Raw genomic sequence first — 19,802 nt, 5'->3', positions numbered from 1 at the left:
GTGAAGACTGGAATACATTTCATAACAAATTAACTTCCTGTTTCATGGCAGATTCACTGAGCCACACCCAAAAGCACAGCTGTCAAGTTTTGTCGAGATCTTTGACGTCAATTCATCATTTCATCGATTGGGTAAATTCACTGGGAGGAGCCTGTTGAAACAGAACATCTGCAAAAAACCTGACACTAAATTGAAAAACGTCTACTCGTTGTTGGGTTCAGGTCACGGATGTCTGCATGCACAGTATTTTCCACACTATAAAGCGCTCTGGACCATAAGGCGCACATTTAATGAATGACCTATTTTGAAACTGTTTTATAAATAAGGTGCACTGGATTATATGGTGATCTGTCGATTTTTGAGAAAATTAAAGGCTTTTAGGTGCGCCTTATAGTGCAGAAAATACTTTATTCTCATAGTTTAACCCCATAAAAGGGGGTGAATTTTTTTATGAGATTAATGCTCGTTTTAGTCTTGCAGCAAAATCTTTTATATATTTTTATTTTTACATTCAATCAATGAGGTTTGGAGATATCGTCAGCCTCTGTTTGAATACATTTAACTTGATGGCACTTTCCACTCATGGGGTCACAACAACTCATCTGAATAACTCAATAACAAGATATCTCTGCAGAAACCATATTGTAGCTATCCACTGCTCCTGATCTTACGAGCAACTTCGTGAGGGAAATTATTTTTTGGTTCTACAAGAAGTAAACATCAAAGGTATCTTCCTTGAGATCATTCATAGACCACTTGCATCACAAATACAATGTTGGAAAGCCATTAAAGACAGCAGCTCTACCTGGACTCGTACCCTGGGGTGTTAAATGGTCTGATTCCTCAGGGACACATCACAACAATGACAGCGGTTGCAACGATCAAAGCAGAGCAACACTCAGCAGACATAAAACTCGATTGATTTCATAAGCGAATGAGATAAAGCAGAAAAGCTCTCGACACACATCTCTGCACATAAAAGCCACAGAGTGAGGGCCAATTAAATTATGAGAACAGAGAGTGCAGAGTGCTCTTTATAAAGCATTAAGAAACCCCCTCAGTATCTCCTGAACCTTTGTTCTACAGTACAGCTCAGACAGAGTCCCACATGTTCACCGCCGCTGCACCTCTTCACAAACACCCCCATCTCAACTTGAAAGAAGCTAACCAAATAATTGCCCCCTATCTCAGCTGTGGATCTCTCTGTATGCAATCCACAGCTTCAGATTGGATGTGGGATTGTGTTTGCAGCGAGGTGAAATCAACAGGCAGCCGCTGTGTTCACAGAACGCTGCAGATGAGCTGGATGAGGGGTCAGGAGGGGACGGTGGGGACGCTGCTGAGAGCAGGATGGACGTCGTGAGGAGAAGATGGAAACGCTGACGCGTTCGTCTGAGAGAAAGTACCCCTGCTTTGTGTATGTTAAATAGTGTCTCCTGTGTGTTGTTCTTTGCGTCAAACACACACACGCACGCACAAACACACACACACCTCAGGGTGCATACCACTGCAGTGCACTAATGACTAGGGATCGATATGGATTATCCAGATTATTAGATTACTTATTCATAAAATCAATCATTATTACCACCACAGTAGGAACTGTTATGGATGTATGAAAAAATAAAATCTTTCATTAATGTCGATTAACTAGCACACTAACTAGATTTGAGGTACTTCTTTGTGTTATTTTTTCCTCTATTTCACAACAATTTGTAGGGAATTTTTCTTTAATCTCCATTGTATTTATTTGAAAACTTTCCTTACTAATTCCCACTCCAATAATCTGTTGATCAGCTACCATTTTTTTTCTTATTTTATTGGCTTTATTGGCTGTAAGTGATTAAATGCGCAATGTCAGACCTAATATAATCAGTTTGTCCCCTCTGAGGATGGGGTCTCTCTCGTCCATGTTGCTCCCAGAGGTGAGATTCTCTCTGCTATTATTCTCACCACTCTTCTGCCAGCAGAACCTCAGCAAAAACCCCAGCCTGTAATAGCTTGTCAATCAAAGTCCAGTTAGAATCGCTTGGTTGATTTGTGCTAATGAAGTGACATGAGCTCACATTTCCATAAAGCCTGACACTCTGTATTATGCTGATGAACTTTCTATTTGACCAGACTTGGCCTTTTGTCTTATTTTACAGGAAGGGTGGTGACGTCCAAAAGAGGCTGAAAGACAAATCTTCCGCCTCTCTAAACTGTCTCAGAGTGTTGGAGAATGATGGCTTTATGAGTGGTTAGGGCTGAAAAAATCCTTTTTTGACTCTTTCAATTGGCCACTCTTGACATCAGGGTGAACTGGCAGATGCTACTGGGAGGAGAGAGACATGATAATCACCCAAATGAAATATAATTTGTGTGGCTTTGCTGGAAGGCAAGTGTCATGGCTGGAATCCTCTCAGTTTTAGGGTCACGGCCCTTAATTCACCTCTCAGCCCTGGGACCACTTTGGCTTCCTTTTGTTCCATCTGTCTCTCTGATCGGCACCAGTTACAGTATTTTCCGCACTGTGAGGCGCATGTTAATTTTATCAAAAACCGACAGTGCACCTTATAATCCAGTGCGCCTTATATATGAAAAAGGTTTTGAAATGGGCCATTCATTGAAGGTGCGCCTTATAGTGCGGAAAATACTGTAATTTATTCTCGCCCTTCCTCTCCAGGCTGCTCATCCGGTCAGAATGCTGGACTCTGGGTGTGATCCTCTCTGTATACTGAGGACTTGTCTTGATGACTCGTCCTGTGGTGTTACTAGTTTAACTTAACTAAATACTGTTTCATCCAACATTGCATCCACCACCATTGTTTAAAGCGATTCCTGTCCAACCATGACTAATGATCAAAACACTACCCTTACAATCAACGCGATACAGCATCTGTGAAATTACTCTCCTTTCCCTCTAGGCATCACTACTGATGACCCATCAGGCCTCCACAGTCCCCTGCAGGGTCCGACGGAGCAGAAAATAGGAAGAAAAAACAGCCCTACAGAGTCTGCCATTAGAAAACCTCATTCAGCGCCTCGTGTCAGCTTCCAGCACGGCTCCCTCTCTTTCCTGCTCACTCATTTTCACCTTCACTGAACCCTCCTGCATCGTTCTTATCGCCCTGGCTCTTATTGTCTTTGCACTGATATGCCGTTTCTGTCATTTTAGCAGCTAATCAACAGGAAAAGGGCAACACGGTCTCAGGAAAAGGCTGCCATCCTATTAAACAGAGCAACGGGCTACCCCCCACAACAGAGTAAAGTAGATGTGGAACTTTAAAAAAAAGATTCAGATCTGTTTTCATTCCTCTGACACGTTAGAGCAGACCCAGTATTCTCTCCTCCTCCTGCAGCACATTGAACGCAGAACAGCAGAAATCTGATATTTGCTGTTACACATTCAAAATCTGAATGCTTTGAGGAAAAAAGGTCACATTTTCCCATCTGATGTGTGTCCATGGTAACTCATCTGGTTAAAATATAAATCATACACTGACAGTCAGCCATAAAAAAAATAAAAGCTATCAGCTTTCATTAAATTTTTTTTTTTTTACATTAATGATAACATCAACATCAACGCTAACATGCTCACAGCGAAAATGCTAATAAGATGGTATTTATCACAGTGGCGTCGTGTCCGAAGCGTCTCCCTCATGTACGTAAGTTCGCTGGGATGGGATCCAGCAACCCCCATGACCCGCAAAAGCAGAAGAAGCGGTACAGAAAATGATTTGAATGAATGTTTCTGATGGAAAATCGTCTCGTTTTTGTGTTAGATGGCTTAAATTACAGATGAAGCTGCTGAAAGTCATTCTCTACATTACTTGAATGTATTTAAATAAATAACTTCATTATGATTCTTCCTGCGTGTGTGGTCACATGAATAACCAATGAGGCTCCCAACGTGACTACTACTATACAAACACCACTACTACTACTACTACTACTATAAATATCTGTGTGGTCATTTGCTTTAAAGAAGAATGCAAATCCTACAATTTTGCGTTCTAGCATCTTGTATAAAATGTAGATTCTTTATTTTAGCACCTTCACTTCCTATCACTTAAAGCAAATACTATATGGTCTATTCTCTTTTTTATTCCTATTGCATTTTTGGCCCCTTATGAATGTTTCTATTGCAGACTCTGTGGAAATTCTGACCTGCATTTCAAAGCAAATAATCCAGTGGTTGGAGAGACATTTCATCTGGCCCTTGACAAAGGGCCGAGTGCCCACACTGGCGTCCCTGGGGCCACGCTATTAGCACGAAGCATCCACAGCACAGAGGAGTCAATCTCTACTGTAAACTGAGTCACGCCAGAATTAAGTCATGACAGTCAAACTGACTGCACTGAATAATATAATACAATAACAACAGATACTGGAAAATCATGTTATCTGAACACAGTTCAAATGTTCTTTGATGCAAATGAAAATATTTTCCATTTGTCTCCTTTTTTGTATTTTTGTGATGAAATTCCACTCATTCAGATCTAATTGTGAACTATTCTGGAATCCTACCCCTCTCCTCACACGTCCAATCCCCAACGCCACCTCCATAAATCATCTTGTTGGTTTTAACAGAGACAAATAGCGACCTTTGCTCCCTCGGTGTTGAGAAAAAAAGCTCATCCCATGGCTGCAGCATGAAATACTGTCTGGATGTTTGTTAAAACATCCAGACAGTACTGAAAGTAACAAGGAAATGGTTCAGACTTGAAGTGAATGTGACTGGTGTGTAATCAGCCTCTCATTCATGGCAGAACTTGAATAAACAGCTTTTAATGTTAAGATTCCTTCCGAGGACAAATCAGAGACGTGAGGAAACAGATCTTCAAGAAACCATCAGAGACTACGAGGAGACTCTGACACTGATTATGTGACGTTGGTCTCTTATGAAATGCACCTTCCAGCCAGTGGTAATGATGTCTGTGTTGCTGTTAGGAACACTTAGAGAACAAGAGATGCGAGGCTTTTAAATGCAGTCTGGATCTCATTAACCCAGTTTCAGTCGTGTTCACAGACAGAGAGATGTTAGGGATATAAACAGCCCTTCTACTCTTCTTTCACCAACATGGTGAATATTTCATAGCTCTCATTTTTGTTTAAAGGCTGCCTGGCTGATGCATTTTACAACACCGTGACATTTCATTGTATCACTGGCTACAGGAGTGCTTGTGCTTTATGTGTACAGTATATTCCGCACTATAAGGCGCTTATAGTGCGGAAATACTGTAACTTCAGAGCAACGTAACAACTAAACAGCATGAGTAACTCAAAACTCAGTGGATGCTAGTGGAATTATTTTAAAATGAGCCTTGTGCTGTTTCTGTTTTATGTTTTACACAGCGTGATCTAGACGAGACTGTTGCCGCCCGTCCTTAACCCCAACAGTCTGCATCAACACCACAAAGGTGTCATGGAGGATCGTTTCTGTTCCACCTCTGAGCAGACGATGCACTAACAGACAAATCGATATCTTTATAAAGGAAGTGAGGGTTTTGTTTGACGCATCCCACAACTGTGAGATTTAAAACAGCAGGTAGGAGTTAGCAGCTGTCACAAGGAAGAAGAAGATGGAAGTTAATCCAGATCTCCTTCCTGTCTAAGAAGAAGATGAGGTTCACCACTGAGTAACACGGACAGTCGTTTATCCATGTTGCTTTCCACCATCTAGTTTAATCCGGGCTGTCATCACAAAATATTCCAATGTTGGTGACATCATAAATAAATGAGAATATGTACTCAACTTGTGATTAAAATTTTATTTATCTCACAAAGCCTCAGCATGCACTGTATGTTCCTGATTAATACAGCTATTTGTTTTTTGTTATGTGCTCTAAAGGGCGAGAACATTTATATGTCAGAGCACCTTAAAAACAACAGCGCTGTGATAGTTTGAGCCTAATTATGTGATTCCAGGACCGTGTAGACAACCTCTACAATCTGTAAAAGAGATTTAGAATCTCAGTAGGACTTCCTGGTTAAATAAAGAAGATAAATAATAAATAAAAAAATCAGGGGAAACAAGCGTTTGTGAACAAAGGTGGCATTTCAGCCAGGTTTCATTAATAGGACTACAAGATGGTCAGAACACTAAATAAATATGATTATCTACAAAGTACACGTTCAGAATTGTTAGTAGAGAATTAAAAATATGTCAGATCTGACGCCGTACTGGTCTTGTGTGATTAGCTTACACTGTATGCTGCAATAATACACAGGATGACCTTGATAACATCATCATAGGACAAACAACAGCAGCACAAATGGATTGATTGATTCATTACAAATAAAAAAAATGCAAATTCCCACCTGTGGAATAATTTTATGTTTTAGTTTTTCACATAATGATATTCATTTGACTTCATTTTAACCTCTTTTTTTTTTTTTGAAGTGCTGTCAAACCACCTTAGAAAAATGTCAGCTCTAGATTTATTTGTGAAACCTGCTGTAGGTTCAGCGTGCAGAAGGAAACCCTTCACAACACCTGCCATGGTGTTGTTTTGGATTGTTTTGACTGTTGAATTTAATGTCTTGTGTCAAGGGAGTTCATTTTCTAACAATCGTGATGAGGAGTGGATATAACAGTAAATAAAGCACATAAATAAAACTCTAAACAGAAACTGCGGGCATTCACCCAATTAGAAAACCCCGGCTTTCAGACAACAACAGCTGCATACTTAAAGCAGACACAGAGCCGTTGATATTTTGAGGACGCTCCATTCTGACAGAAAGGGCAATCTGCTCCGTGTCTCAGCTCAGCCAGAGACAATCAACCAATCGTCACGTACGGCAAACTGTCTGCTAAAAGTGCTGCAGAAAAACTCCTGCAATTAGCTGCTTCCTCTGTACACTTCTCCTGCGAAACAGTTCAAATACACGTTTTAACTTAAAATTAAATCATAAAGGAGGTAAGTTTGACCCTTTTAAGCCAAATCTATATTTGATACACTTAGCCTTTAAGGGATTTTGAGTCTTTAACATCTACTTTTTTGTTTGTCAAAAAACTTGATGTATACAATTAGATACATGCATCTGCGTTTTCCATCTGGGAAGATTCTGGATTTAGCAGAATTATACAAATTACGGCTCATGCATACACATTTTCGTACATTTTTTGGGACAAATTTGTCAGGAGGTTTTATTAGATCTTCTTTTACAAAAATTTGAATTTTCTGGCAATTATTTCATGTTTCCTGTTTAGGACTAGGACTAGATTAGGATTGTCACTAAAACCAGTGGCTTTGCAATGCTGAAAGTTGTGACAGTAAGCATGTCAGCATGTTCTCACTGACAGTGGTAGTATCCTAATGTCGAGCAAGCAACGTTTACACATATAATATATTATTTTTTTGATCCAATTATTTCAGGCAAGGCAAGGAAGAAAAAAATAAATAATTAAATAAGCAAATAAATAAGCAAAGCACATAATTCAACAATACAATTCTGCCTGAAAGGAGTGGGAAGAAGAAAACGTATTTAATCCCACCCCAGTTCTTCAGACACATGCATCTGCATTAACAAATGCTATCAGCACAAAAGCCTGATAGCATTTGTTAATGAATGTAAAACACAAAGGAGGCTAAATCAGAAGCTGTTAGGGGTTTGAATGCATTTTTAGTTGCTAATAGCCAAAGTTATAATTGGATGGCTCTCTAAGAGAGCAGATCTCAAACAGGCAGCTCTCTTCCTTCTTAAATTTAAAAACAGACAGCAAACATTGGTAAAAACAGAAGATCTTTGGTGGAGCCTGTCTTTAATCCACAGAAAATTTACTCAAAGGCACAGCAGGGCAGTCACTTGGATTGACCTGAAATGGGATTGACTGTCCAATCATTTTATATCTGTAGCTGTTGCAGATCATCAATAGACCACACGGACATCCACAATGCTAATATGACAAGCATTCTTTTGGTAATGAAATATAAATGCTTTCCCATCTTCTTTAAACCATCCAGATTGCAGTTAAATATCTTAATGAACTATGAACGACTGCTCTTTATTAGTGAACCATCAGTGAAACACAGTTGGACAGAATTTAATGTTACTAAATCCTTAATAAAGGGTTCCTACTCTGGCCTCTCTACCACTGTAAATGTTAACAGAAAGAAATGTCCTGAAATCCACAAAAGAGTCATGGGAGGTTTTATTTAATTTAGTATTTGAAAAGTTGATCTCATAAGACACACCTGCCAAACAGTATATTTGAACTGGAAGTGACCATTACTTTAAAATATTCAATATTGATATAGGAGCTACACAAACTATTAACAACTGTGAGAGTAAACATATATAAGGGATTTGCATATGCACTGGCATGTAAGTCACGCAGATAGTCAACAATGATGCACAAGACAGTACAATAATATAGTGTAAGTGTAGAACCTTTGGCCTGATATTGATAAAGACCTCATGATCATCGAAACGCTTCATCTGAAAGTTGACGGAGTTCAGGTTAAGCCATCGTCTGCGTACAGGAAGAGTGTGTTGTTTTTTTGAGGATGTTTATGTCGAGTTCCGTCATCGTGGAATCAGCTCCTTGATTCGTTTTGATTCGATTCCTATATAATGTCTCTAGGTAATTCATCCAATACCTGTGCTACCATAGACCCCATGGCACACTGAGCTCTTCCCTCTACACTTGTTTATTTACAGTCAATCAATACATGTTATTAACTTCTTTTCTTCCCTCTATTTCTTTGCTGTTTCTTCTTCTGTTGTTCCTCCATCTGTCTGCAGAACCTGCTTACCATTACTGCCGGCAATAGCATCTGTCGCTTCAGTATTTCCTGTATCTTTTCTCCACCTAACTGTTCAAGGCAGACGACCGCCCACTATGATCCAGGTTTCTGCCAGTTAAAGGGAAGTTCTTCCATGTCCCCATTGACACAGTGCTTCCTCATGTGGGACAAGTTGGTTTTTTATCTTTTCCTACAGGTCTTTTCCTGATCTACCATAAAAGTTCCTTGACATAACATTTTGTTATGATATGGTGCTATTCAAATGAAACTGAATCGAGTTGATATTTACCTGTTAAATACAAAAGTTATTCTGGATATGCCGGAGGGACCAACACACTGTGAGCCACAACACTGCGTCTGTTACTTAAACAAACAAATTAAAATGAGCCTGTTGTATGTGAAAGAACAAGCTATATTTAACAAAAAACACAATCTTGTAAGGCACAGAGAGTCATTTTTCATTCATTTCTTTTAATAGGTATCATTAAGCAACTGCATCATTTCCTAATTATGCCTGCTTCGATTGCAAATTTCATTCCAAAAACCAAACACATAAGCAGTGGACAAAATATTTTTAAGCTCCTCTGACTGCTGAAGCTTATTCTAAAACCTCTGACTCATGGTTGACAGTAATGGAAAGACCTGGTGAAGAGACTAAGATTTTGTCGGAGGCCATTTTCGAGGGGCAAAAAACATTTTCACTTACAAATCCAATCGGTTTTCACTCACACCTTTAATTCAAAGTCACAAAGTTTTAACCACATTTAGATTATTACCATTAGTTTGATAATAACAAAATCAGTGTTATCAGTGCAGAAATGATTCCGCTGAGTCATTTTACAAGGCTGATTTGTTGTTGTAATGTTATTATTGCGTAACGCTGATAATGTGGCTCCAGTTTCATTACAGATCACCAGATCTGCTCAAACACATTTATTGAAGAAACACTTTGATGCACACAACCTGCAAACAATGGCTGTAATTAATATGTGTTTGATGTACACTCAGCTGTGTACACTGCTCCACACAGCTTTGTGTGATCTGCAGGTTGACGCGTCCTGACACGGCCTACGGTCCAGCTCAGAGGTTCTGGTCAACATCAGAGCCCACAGAAGAACCCGTTCATACATATTTTAGGTTTAGGAAGGCCGACAGACAAATCACTCCCGGAACAGCAATCTGTTACTCAACTGAGTCATTCCTCACAGCGCTGCCTCCAGATTACATTTCTGCTATTGAAGTGTTTTTTTCCTGCTCTCCCACATCTGCACTGTTGGTGTTTGGATGGGCTTCCACTTATTGCTTCACCACCTCCCTGATTGCATGGGGACGATGCATCTCAGAGGCTGCGTGGGGCTTTACGCGGCATACCAAATGGGCATGAGCACACACTAGAGAGCCATGGATAAGCGATGAATCAGAGAGTGGGAGGAAGGGAAAGCCCGCACAACATGAAACCACAGAGTTCAAATGTTGCTCAGTGCAACAGCACAGATTGTTAATCTGGATATTATCATGCAGGCAGCAGGTTGGATCCTAATGCTCAACGAGAGTTAATGCAAATCTCTGAAACATCACAGCCTGTAATATGAAAGCAGAGATCAATCAATGCAGATCGGTTGGAGAGTTTTCAACTTTTTTAGGCCTATTTAATGCGGTAACGCTGTCACTGTCTGTCAAGGCTAATTACATAGAGCTTATATTAAAAGAAATATCAACAAAATCTGTTACTGTATCTTTGACAAGATTTGCTTTCGGAATTAGATTTGCTGTTAGGCTATTTAAACCAGCCCCTTATATACATTGACTACTTACTCTTAAAATATTTCGGAACATATGTTATTAAAGGCATTCTATAGAGGAAGTGGATTAATGGTTGAGTTTTGATTGCAGGTTTTTTGGATTATCGATCCACAACTTGAAGTGTTCAGTATGAAGGCAGCAATGTGCTGCTGAAAGAGAGAATTCCCACATAAGTAACTTCGTCATGGGTGGCACTGTGGCGCAGTGGTTAGCCCTGTTGCCTCAAGGCAAGAAGATTTCAGGTTCAAGGACGATCGTCTCGTCTTCAAGAACAAGGATCATTTTGGTAAAAAAATATCAATTACTTCCTGGTGATGGTAAATAAAAATAAACGATTATGAATTAATTAAATTCATCTTTCATTGGGTTTTCTGGTGACTTTTGAAGCATCAAATTGGTTTTAAAGTATACAAATTCATTAGTATTCCTCATCAAATGGTGATTGTGTCTAATGTGTGTACTTTTGTTAAAAAAAACAACAATATTAATAGAAATGAAAAGATGGAGATGATTTTAAGTGATATTATAAATGTTGGTTTAACATGAAAACAACAAAGGCAGTTAATAAGCTGAGAAGCTACCTGTGTACTGACTGTATTGTAATAGTATTGTAGTAGAAATACTGCAGGTGAGGGACGTATGCAGCTAAAATAGTCAGAGAAACACATTCTTCATTCTTCAAACAATTCTTGAGAAAATTTGTGGACGTTATGAGTCACACACCATTAAAAGTCAGGTCAGAGACCATGACTCAATGCCACAGAGTTTGGGGACTCTCTTCAATGGTATTTGAAGCACTTGTCCAACTTGAAATGTAAATTAAAGACTAATTGAGAATGGCGGACTTCAACAAAATCATGCAAATTCTTTTGTAAAAGCTCGAGGCAGCTGTAATAGGAAGTGCTGGCAGCTGCAGCTTTCGGTTTGTGCACCCATAATTGTCTCATTACAGGAGGTCATGTGACTGAATTTCACTCAAACATGTATTTTTTTGCTTCTTCATTTTAAAAAAATGACACCGGTATTGTGTACAGTACATTTCATTACTATGTTTTATTGTTTTCATGGAGCTATTTTATTTATTTATTTATTTATTTTTTAATAACCTGGGCTTGGGCTAGCCATTCGCCACATCGCCATAGGCGAAGTAAATACCAGATTGGCTACAAGATTTTTAGACAGTGGCGTTCTTATTTTTACGGAAAAAAGGCTAAAAAAGGCTAAAACTTACAACTTTTTCCTCATTAATAAACAAATGGTGAAGCACTGACCACAGACCGATCAGAAGGTAAATGAAAGATATTATCAATACTTGTCTTAGACTTTTGTTCCCAGGAATAACCAGCGATGCATGTAAATATGTATTCTCCTCTCTTGCTATTTTTCATGCCTTTTTAAATTGAAATGAAAAATCATGTTGTTGAATTTAAAAAAGTAAAATAAAATCAACTATGGCATACCAATGGTGTTGGTGGTGGTCAAAGTTAAAATGTCTTCTAGTCTAAGTAAAACTTACAAGTAAACATTGAGTAATATTTTGTATGACTATCTTCACGTAGTGAATGCAAGTTTTCAATTGTTGAATATCACATTCACACCTGCATAAAGTAGGACAGAAATAAAGATAGTTCAGCTTGAACTGTTGACTTTAGTGTATTTTTGTAGGTAAACCGAACAGAAGATTTTGCCCTCAGAATGTACCAGAATGGAGGAAAATGAAGCCATTTTCTAAAAAATTTCCCGGGGAGGCCCCCCGGACCCCCCCAAAGCCCCCCACGATGAGCAGCGGTTGTCCGCACACTGCACCGCTGTTTTGGCCACACGGTGTGGCTTTTTGTGGCTTCCTCAATTCATTTACTGAGCCACAGTGGCTTAGTCATACTAGCTCCTAGTGCAAGCCCAGAATAACTACACATACATAATTTTACATGCTGTTTAAACAGACATCAAATATTTCTTAGGTGTAATAATTTTTAGGAAGTAAAAGTGAAACTAAAAAAGTGTTTTGGTTCTGCAGCATCGGTGAGGAACGGCCCATCACAGAAAAACACACCGCATTAAAGCAGACGTGTGTGAAAGTGTGTGTGACAAATGTGCTCGCTCTCATGCATTGTGTCTCACAGACACACACCTCTAATGCAGTGTGACTGGACTCCCCAGGGCTTCTCTCTGTTCAGCTGGATGAGCTGTGCTGCCGTCATGTAGAAGAATCAGGGAATCCCGTCACTCTTTTCTCCTCTCCCCCGTTCGTCACACAAAACACACACACACACCTCTAGCCTTGAGCAACACAGCCAGAGAAAACCCCAGTTAGCATTATCGAGGCTTTTTCTGTGCCACAATGACACAAGACACAAATCAGAAACTGAATGTTGACTACAGGGGCCAAATGAAACAATTTGGGGACAAATCAGTGTGACAGATGTAGTACAGGAGCAATAATCAGACAGTAAGAGTTTATTGTTCCTGGAAAAACACCAAGCTCATATTTAGTGTAAACAAGAGATGGTTTAGTTTAATATTCCATCAACTTTAGGGCTTCATATGACATGTAATGGAGTATATGAAGACACAAATGTTAATCTTATTCATTATTTCAGCTATAATGTTTGTATTCACAGCTAACTCTGTCTTTAAAAACACTTTTTCTGACAGACAACCACCATCTGAGTAACTGATTAAATATTGTCTGTAGCTGCTTTGTGAGTCTGGGTAACGACCCTGTCCGACTGGTCTGAGATCCACTCACTGCTGAAATAATGGATCGTTACTGGAAATAAAATGATGATGTTTCCATTGTTTGACTCCAGGGGTAAACCCTTTTGGTCGTCACTATGAGCTTTAAAGCATCAGAACTTTACAGAATATGGTGGTTTAGAGCTGATTCACACAGCCAACTAAAAGAACATTTTATCAAATGGGAAGAAAAAAGTAATAAATGTGATTGATGGGTGATTTTTTTTGGGGGGGGGTGTATTGACTTTATTTCAAATTTAATTCATTTGCTAGAATAAACATTGTTTTACGTTTCCCATCAGTGAGGTAGAGTCATTTGAAAATAGAAAATCTTGGAAATTTTGTGATTTAAATTACTTAATGAAGATATTAAAAATTGTCAACCATGGAAAAATGGTTTTATATATATACTGAGAATCCAAAAATATTTCAGTTCTTTGTCAAAAAAAACTATTTATTCCGCTTGCAATCCAATGTAAAAACCACAAATTCAAAGAATGCCCTAATTTGTTTTTTTCTTCTTGTTTTTATTGTATTTTTTCTTGGTTTTGATTGTAAGTCATGTAACTTGTCATGGATTGATGACCGGACAACATCATCTGGGCTGTTCATCCTTCATGTTTTAAACATGAACACTGTTTAGAAGTAAATATTAATTGATGCCCTAGACTGCCTTCACTGTCTAGAACACAACCCTACATGTGTTTCACTGTCAACAATACTCATCAATAATGCATCCCAGGGTTCCACGTTCAAACCTCCCATCAGGCCTTGGGTCTGTGGTTCCACGTCTTCCAGCTGACTACAGCCTTCTCTGGCCAGATCTACAGCTCTTATTAGTATTGTCCCTGGATGTGCTGAGAGTATCAAATACCAGCAGAACTAGACAACACTCACAACTCGTCCTCCCACCGACCCACCATCGACAGTCACTGACGACCCGTATGACTGACGCCGGGCCAGAGCACGTGCTGCGTGATGTCACCCTGGTTCTAAGTGAAGTGACACCACCTGACTCCTGGGGCCCTGACACCACTGCTAGAAGTTAGAACCAAGGTGGTTCACCATTAATCTACAAAAACATGATTTCACCTCAAGAAGTTCATACAGTTCAGTTCATGAAACTCAATGAAATTCATTGACATCTGCAGTTTGTCAGTAATAGTAATAGCAGTAGTAGTAATAATTGTAATAGGAGTAGTTGTGATAGTAGTAATAGGAGTAGTAGTAGTAGTAGTAATAGTAGTAGTAGTAATAGTAGTAGCAGTAATAGTAGTAGTAATAGTAGTAGTAGTAATAATAGTAGTAGTAGTAATAGTAGTAGTAATAGTAGTAGTAATAGTAGTAGTAGTAATAGTAGTAGCAGTAATAGTAATAGTAGTAGTAATAGTAGTAGTAATAGTAGTAATAGTAGTAGCACTAATAGTAGTAGTAATAGTAGTAGTAATAGTAGTAGCAGTAGTAATAGTTATAGTAGTACCAATAGTGGTAGTATTAGTGGTATTCCTACAACTATTATTACGACTGCTAGTAGTAATAGTAGTTACTATTACTATTACTATCTACTATTGCTACTGCTAGTAGTAATAGTAGTTGTGGAGTAGTGATACTACTCATAATATTATTTACTACTAGTATTAGTAACACTTGTTTTCCCACCGATGCCACCATTGGCACGTCGTCGTGGAAGTTGTAATAGTAGTAATAATAGTACAGTATTAGTATTTGTGGAGCAGTGACATTACTACTAGTCATACTAATACTACTAGCATTACTATTACTGCTACTAATACTAGTAGTAGTAATAGTAGTAGTAGTAGTAGTAGTAGTATTAGTAGTAGTAGTTCTGCTTTGAAGAAGCTCGTCCTGGTTCTCTGTAATTGTATTTGTATTTATATTTATGTTCTGAATAGTAAAATGTGTAACTGGACCCACCGCACCAGACCCGCTGCACCAGTCTTTGTCCTACTGTCTCCACATAGTCCGACCACACACACACACACACACACACACACACACACACACACACACACACACACACACACACACACACACACACACACACACACACACACACACACACACACACACACACACACATCGGACCGCTGAGGTCACACCTCCACCGCCTCACTCCAAACCGCTGCGCTCCGTGTCTGAACACACACATCATGTATGTCGGTCCTAGGTTCCAGTAGGACTCCAGTAGGGCTCCAGTAGGACTCCAGTAGGGCTCCAGTAGGACTCCCTCCTACCTCTCCAGTTGGTCTTTGAGTCAAAGTTAATGAACCCACACCTCACACTCTCCACTCACCTGAGGTGACTGCAGGTGGATCTACAACTACAGTCCAAACTAGAAAAGGCGCGTTTTGCTGCATTGCACCTGTTCAAACGCACCGAACTTTATCCGGGAAGCGGGATGTCTGGTCCCGCTGGTGTGAGACGGATTTCACGGGGTCGTGATGGAGGACAGCACCCCCACCTCCCCCTCTCTCCCCCCGATCCAGTGAGACGAGACGGAGAAACAAACCCTTCTAAACGCGGTGACGCGCGGCGGTGGCAGGTTGTGCCATATGCCAGAGGAAAGTCCGCGGACAAGTGCTGCTGGGTGACCCGCAGGACGGCGGTGTCTTACCTGGACGCTGCGGACACCGGTGAGGAGCCGGCAGGGGGAACACGACGGGATGGATCCACGGATCGGTGTCCGTACGTGAGAGTGTCAGTGCGCCTCGGCACCGTCTGAAGGCGCAGAGCCACAGCCAGGGTGTTCCCGACAGGAGGAGGCGTGGAGAGGGAGAGGGAGGGAGAAACAGTGTGTGTGTGTGTGTGTGTGTGTGTGTGTGTGTGTGTGTGTGTGTGTGTGTGTGTGTGTGTGTGTGTGTGTGTGTGTGTGTGTGTGTGTGTGTGTGTGTGTGTGTGTGTGTGTGTGTGTGTGTGTGTGTGTGTAAGAGAGCAAGGGAGGGGGGGGGGATGACATTCTTACAAATAATCTTATTTCTGCGGGTGTCGCTGCACAAACTCAGTCTCTGGCTGCTTTGATCAAATGGAGCTGGACATTATTTGGGAGCTGCAGCGTGGGGCTCTTTTACAGGCAGAGGGAAACTCTCTTCCTGCCACTGGTAGTACATTATGTATTATGGATTTCCCTACAGAGATCCTCTGGGAGTGAGTATTTTTGCTGTTATAGTCAGAGGAACCAAGCAGCTACTTTCAATGTGCTGTATGGATCTGAAATAAATGGCTGGAGAAGAGGGAAGAGTGTAATAATAAAGAGACACAACATCTTAGTGGAATGACCTTGATCCAGATGGCCATAGACTCCTATTCATACTGGAGCCCTTTCTCTCTTTACTCTCTATTCACTTGATATTTACTAGACTGATACCCAGAGACTATACAGCCAGACGTGCTGCTAGAGATGAGAACACATTCTGATGACTGCCAGTATATAGCCTTCACTTATTCATTCTGTCAGTTTATCACCAAAATAAATTCATCTGTCTCCCTTTAGGACAGCTACCTCAGTCCTGATTCTAGTTTTGCCCTTGGTAAAGCTGCATCGCTTTGGATATAAAATGTTATTTTTCATTCTTATCATCTAAAATGAAACACTGACAAATAGAAATTGAAAGTTGTGACTTTTGTTGAGGTAAAGTCATCCTGAAAATCCATGCTGAGCCACGTGAGCCAATAGGATATGTTTACATGTTAAACACATTTTCAACATCTGCATTGATATTTTTTTTTACATCATTAACTATCTAAGAAGAAATGCAGATTAACTGAATGACTCGCCTTGCATCAACAATACTGCAAAATCAGGCAGTCATTTCCCGTTTATAAATATTAACAAGAACCACCTTGTATAGTTTCCAAAGACGTCCCTTTTATATTCTGTTTGTTAAAACGTGATTCATAAACTTGTGTGGGTCTCTATTCCATGTTTAGGCTGCTGCAGCGACACTTTATCCATTAAAAACAGTTATAGTCTTTCTTTTCAAATAGTTGTTACGTCATTGAGGTGTCCTGACGTCGGTCCTGGTTTGGTGTTGTAGTATTCGTCGTTGGCCACAGGGGGCACTACACAGGCAGGCGCTATTGAGCATGAACATTGTCTTTGCTGCGCTTGTTGTTTCCTCACAACCGGAAGTTGACAGGAAAAGGAACATATCATCAGACGTCTGTGTCACTACCTATAACGATGGAGGACTATAATTCTGGAGAAGAGGTAAAATTAAAATTAATTTCATACAAGCGTTTTACAGTCGTAAAGCTGTCCAGTTGACGCTCCGACGATATTAAACCAGAGGAATTAGCTAGCTTAGCCTTGGCTATGATAACGATGTAATCATCGGGGTGTGGCTTTTGTCTTGTCGGATTTACTCTGTTAGTATTTAATTATTTAAGAATCAAGTTACATCGACTGACTGCACACATATACAGTTTGTTTATCATTTATTTCACATGTCATATTCAAGAATGTCTTTATCGCCAAGTTCAAGTAAGTCCGAGTTCTTAATTTCCCTTCAAGCATTACTAGGAGTATACCAAAAAATAAATAAACAAAAAAAGAAAATCAATGGATTTGTCTTGGTATCCTTATAAATAAGAGTTACTTGCAAATTTAAATAATTTGAAATCAGAACTATAAAATGTAGAAACAATTATCAAATAAAATGTGAAATACTACAACGTCCTAAAACATAGTATGAGTGTCATCTTCGTAGTTTAAATGGAAAGCAACCGGACTTCTCATTTGTTTGAATATCAGCTCTCATCCAAGGGCTTACTCGTTTTTAAGGCACTGATTTTTGTATCCCAGGATTTTACTGGAAAACAAGAGTCATCATAATCACCACAATAACCCTGCATTGACAGAAAGAACATAAAGAATGTCCTGAAATACTGGAGCTGCCACATTTTATGTGGACCTAAAGCAACAGGCATGTGTGTGAAAAACACACAAACCCTTACACAGACAACCAAATAAAATACTGTAGTGTTTACTTTTTCTATGGAAGCAAGAATTGTTCCACTAACCTTGCTTTTCCATTTCCTCCTGTGTTCCTGCAGGTTGTCTTCAATGCTGATGAGGCTAGTGCCTCAGTTAAAGAGGTACCTTTTTATTCCGGGAAACATCAGTGAAATATGTTTTATTGTGCATCCAGTTGATGTGATGACAGTGTACATGCCTCTCTTTGTTTTTGTCTCAGTGTATCGAAGGTGTTATTGGCGGATCAGAGTATAATCAGAGTAAAGTGAACCAGTGGACAGCCAGTGTAGTTGAGCATTCTTTGACTCACCTGGTGAAACAAGGACGACCATTCAAATACATCGGTGAAGAAACTGCCCGTCATATACAATATCATGAAACACCAGAACCTCATCTAGCTTGAATGTGACTGTTCTGTGATTTTTTTATTGGCAGTAAACTGTACGATCATGCAGAAGAGTGGCGCTGGTCTCCACACAGCCAACTCCTGTTACTGGGACACCAACACTGATGGTGAGAGATTCATTCATCCATACATCCATTTTCTTTTAGCTGCTTCTTCCTGTTTGGGTCACGAGTCTACTGGAGCCTATTCCAGCTGACAGGCGGAGAAACAACTACTTATGCACACACTCGCACCTACAAACAATTTAGACTGATCAATTTATTACGGTACTTAAAATTTCTTCTTAATTCTCTTTCAGGAAGCTGCACTGTGAGGTGGGAGAATCGCACCATGTACTGTGTAGTCAGTGTGTTTGCCGTGGCTGTGGCTCTGTGATGGCTCCTCTGTGAACATCATCATGTCTGAAGCCCTGCTTGAAATGGAACTGTGACCACGAGGGTCCTCTGACAGCCTGTAGAAGACGTTCATTTATAAGTAGTGTTTCTCCCCCCACAGGCTTTACTTCAGAATACGAGGGGTTTTTGTGTCAACATCCTGTTTTGTTCTGAGGGTCTTACAAAAAAAAACTTTGTATTGGAGGCTTTGATCAGAATGAATCATTGAGCTTTGAGAAATTAAATGCGAATAGCACCACCATCAGTTCAAATGTTGTTTGATTGGTGTCATCACTATTATCAACAACCTACCATACAACTTGTGAAGTTAATTCACTTGAAATCGTCATATGCATCACATCAGTTTTGTATTTCATATGAATTGTTTCGATGCATTGTTTTATATTAGCATGCTAATTTTTAGCATTTAATGCACAATGCGCAGGCAGAGCTGCTAGCACGGATGTAGAGTTGGATTCGAGTGCATTCCTAAACAAGACAGATTGAACGTTTGTGATTAACCGTTTTTGTATTTAAATTTTTGTTTTGACTAAGAAAATATTTGCTTGTCTGCAGCATTTTCAGTATCAGTCTGTGAATGTGCAGATGTTAGCTTGTATTTTAAAGATGTTTTGTGAACATGTTTGTTGTACAGTGCTGATGTTAAAATTGCTGAATGACAGTTTTTGGCCCAGTGAGTGCTGATCTGTACAAACTGCATGGGTTGTGATTTTAAAAGTAAACATAGTAAGTCCTGC

At 39.7% G+C, this 19,802-nt stretch overlaps 2 protein-coding genes across 5 annotated transcripts in view; one reads left to right on the top strand and one right to left on the bottom strand.

Moving 5' to 3' along the window:
• Positions 1–16,000, bottom strand: part of sytl5 (synaptotagmin-like 5) — a 39,595-nt gene extending 23,595 nt beyond the window's left edge. For all 4 annotated transcript variants that reach the window (XM_068329079.1, XM_068329082.1, XM_068329080.1 and 1 more), the window contains exon 1: positions 15,907–16,000. The gene's annotated coding sequence lies outside the window, so the exon portion shown is untranslated. The remainder of the gene's footprint in view (positions 1–15,906) is intronic.
• Positions 16,001–17,389: 1,389 nt separating this feature from the next.
• On the top strand, positions 17,390–19,306 carry dynlt3 (dynein light chain Tctex-type 3). Its single transcript, XM_068329521.1, has 5 exons — positions 17,390–17,499; positions 18,345–18,386; positions 18,485–18,608; positions 18,700–18,777; positions 18,969–19,306. The coding sequence occupies exons 1-5, from the start codon at positions 17,473–17,475 to the stop codon at positions 19,043–19,045; spliced, it is 348 nt and encodes a 115-aa protein (XP_068185622.1). The 5' UTR covers positions 17,390–17,472; the 3' UTR covers positions 19,046–19,306.
• The last annotated feature ends 496 nt before the right edge of the window (positions 19,307–19,802 follow it).

Source organism: Antennarius striatus, chromosome 12 (genome assembly GCF_040054535.1).
Source record: "Antennarius striatus isolate MH-2024 chromosome 12, ASM4005453v1, whole genome shotgun sequence".
NCBI classification, from domain to species: Eukaryota; Metazoa; Chordata; class Actinopteri; order Lophiiformes; family Antennariidae; genus Antennarius; species Antennarius striatus.
The sequence above is the reverse complement of the archived record's forward strand: the minus strand, read 5'-3'. Positions and strand labels throughout refer to the sequence as shown.

Excerpts from the sequence above, each read along its gene's own strand:
- dynlt3 (XM_068329521.1), top strand. The coding sequence starts at position 17,473 with ATGGAGGACTATAATTCTGGAGAAGAG. Across the intron at positions 18,387-18,484 it reads CTAGTGCCTCAGTTAAAGAG|TGTATCGAAGGTGTTATTGG; the intron begins GTACCTTTTTAT and ends TTTTTGTCTCAG. Across the intron at positions 18,609-18,699 it reads ACGACCATTCAAATACATCG|TAAACTGTACGATCATGCAG; the intron begins GTGAAGAAACTG and ends TTTTATTGGCAG.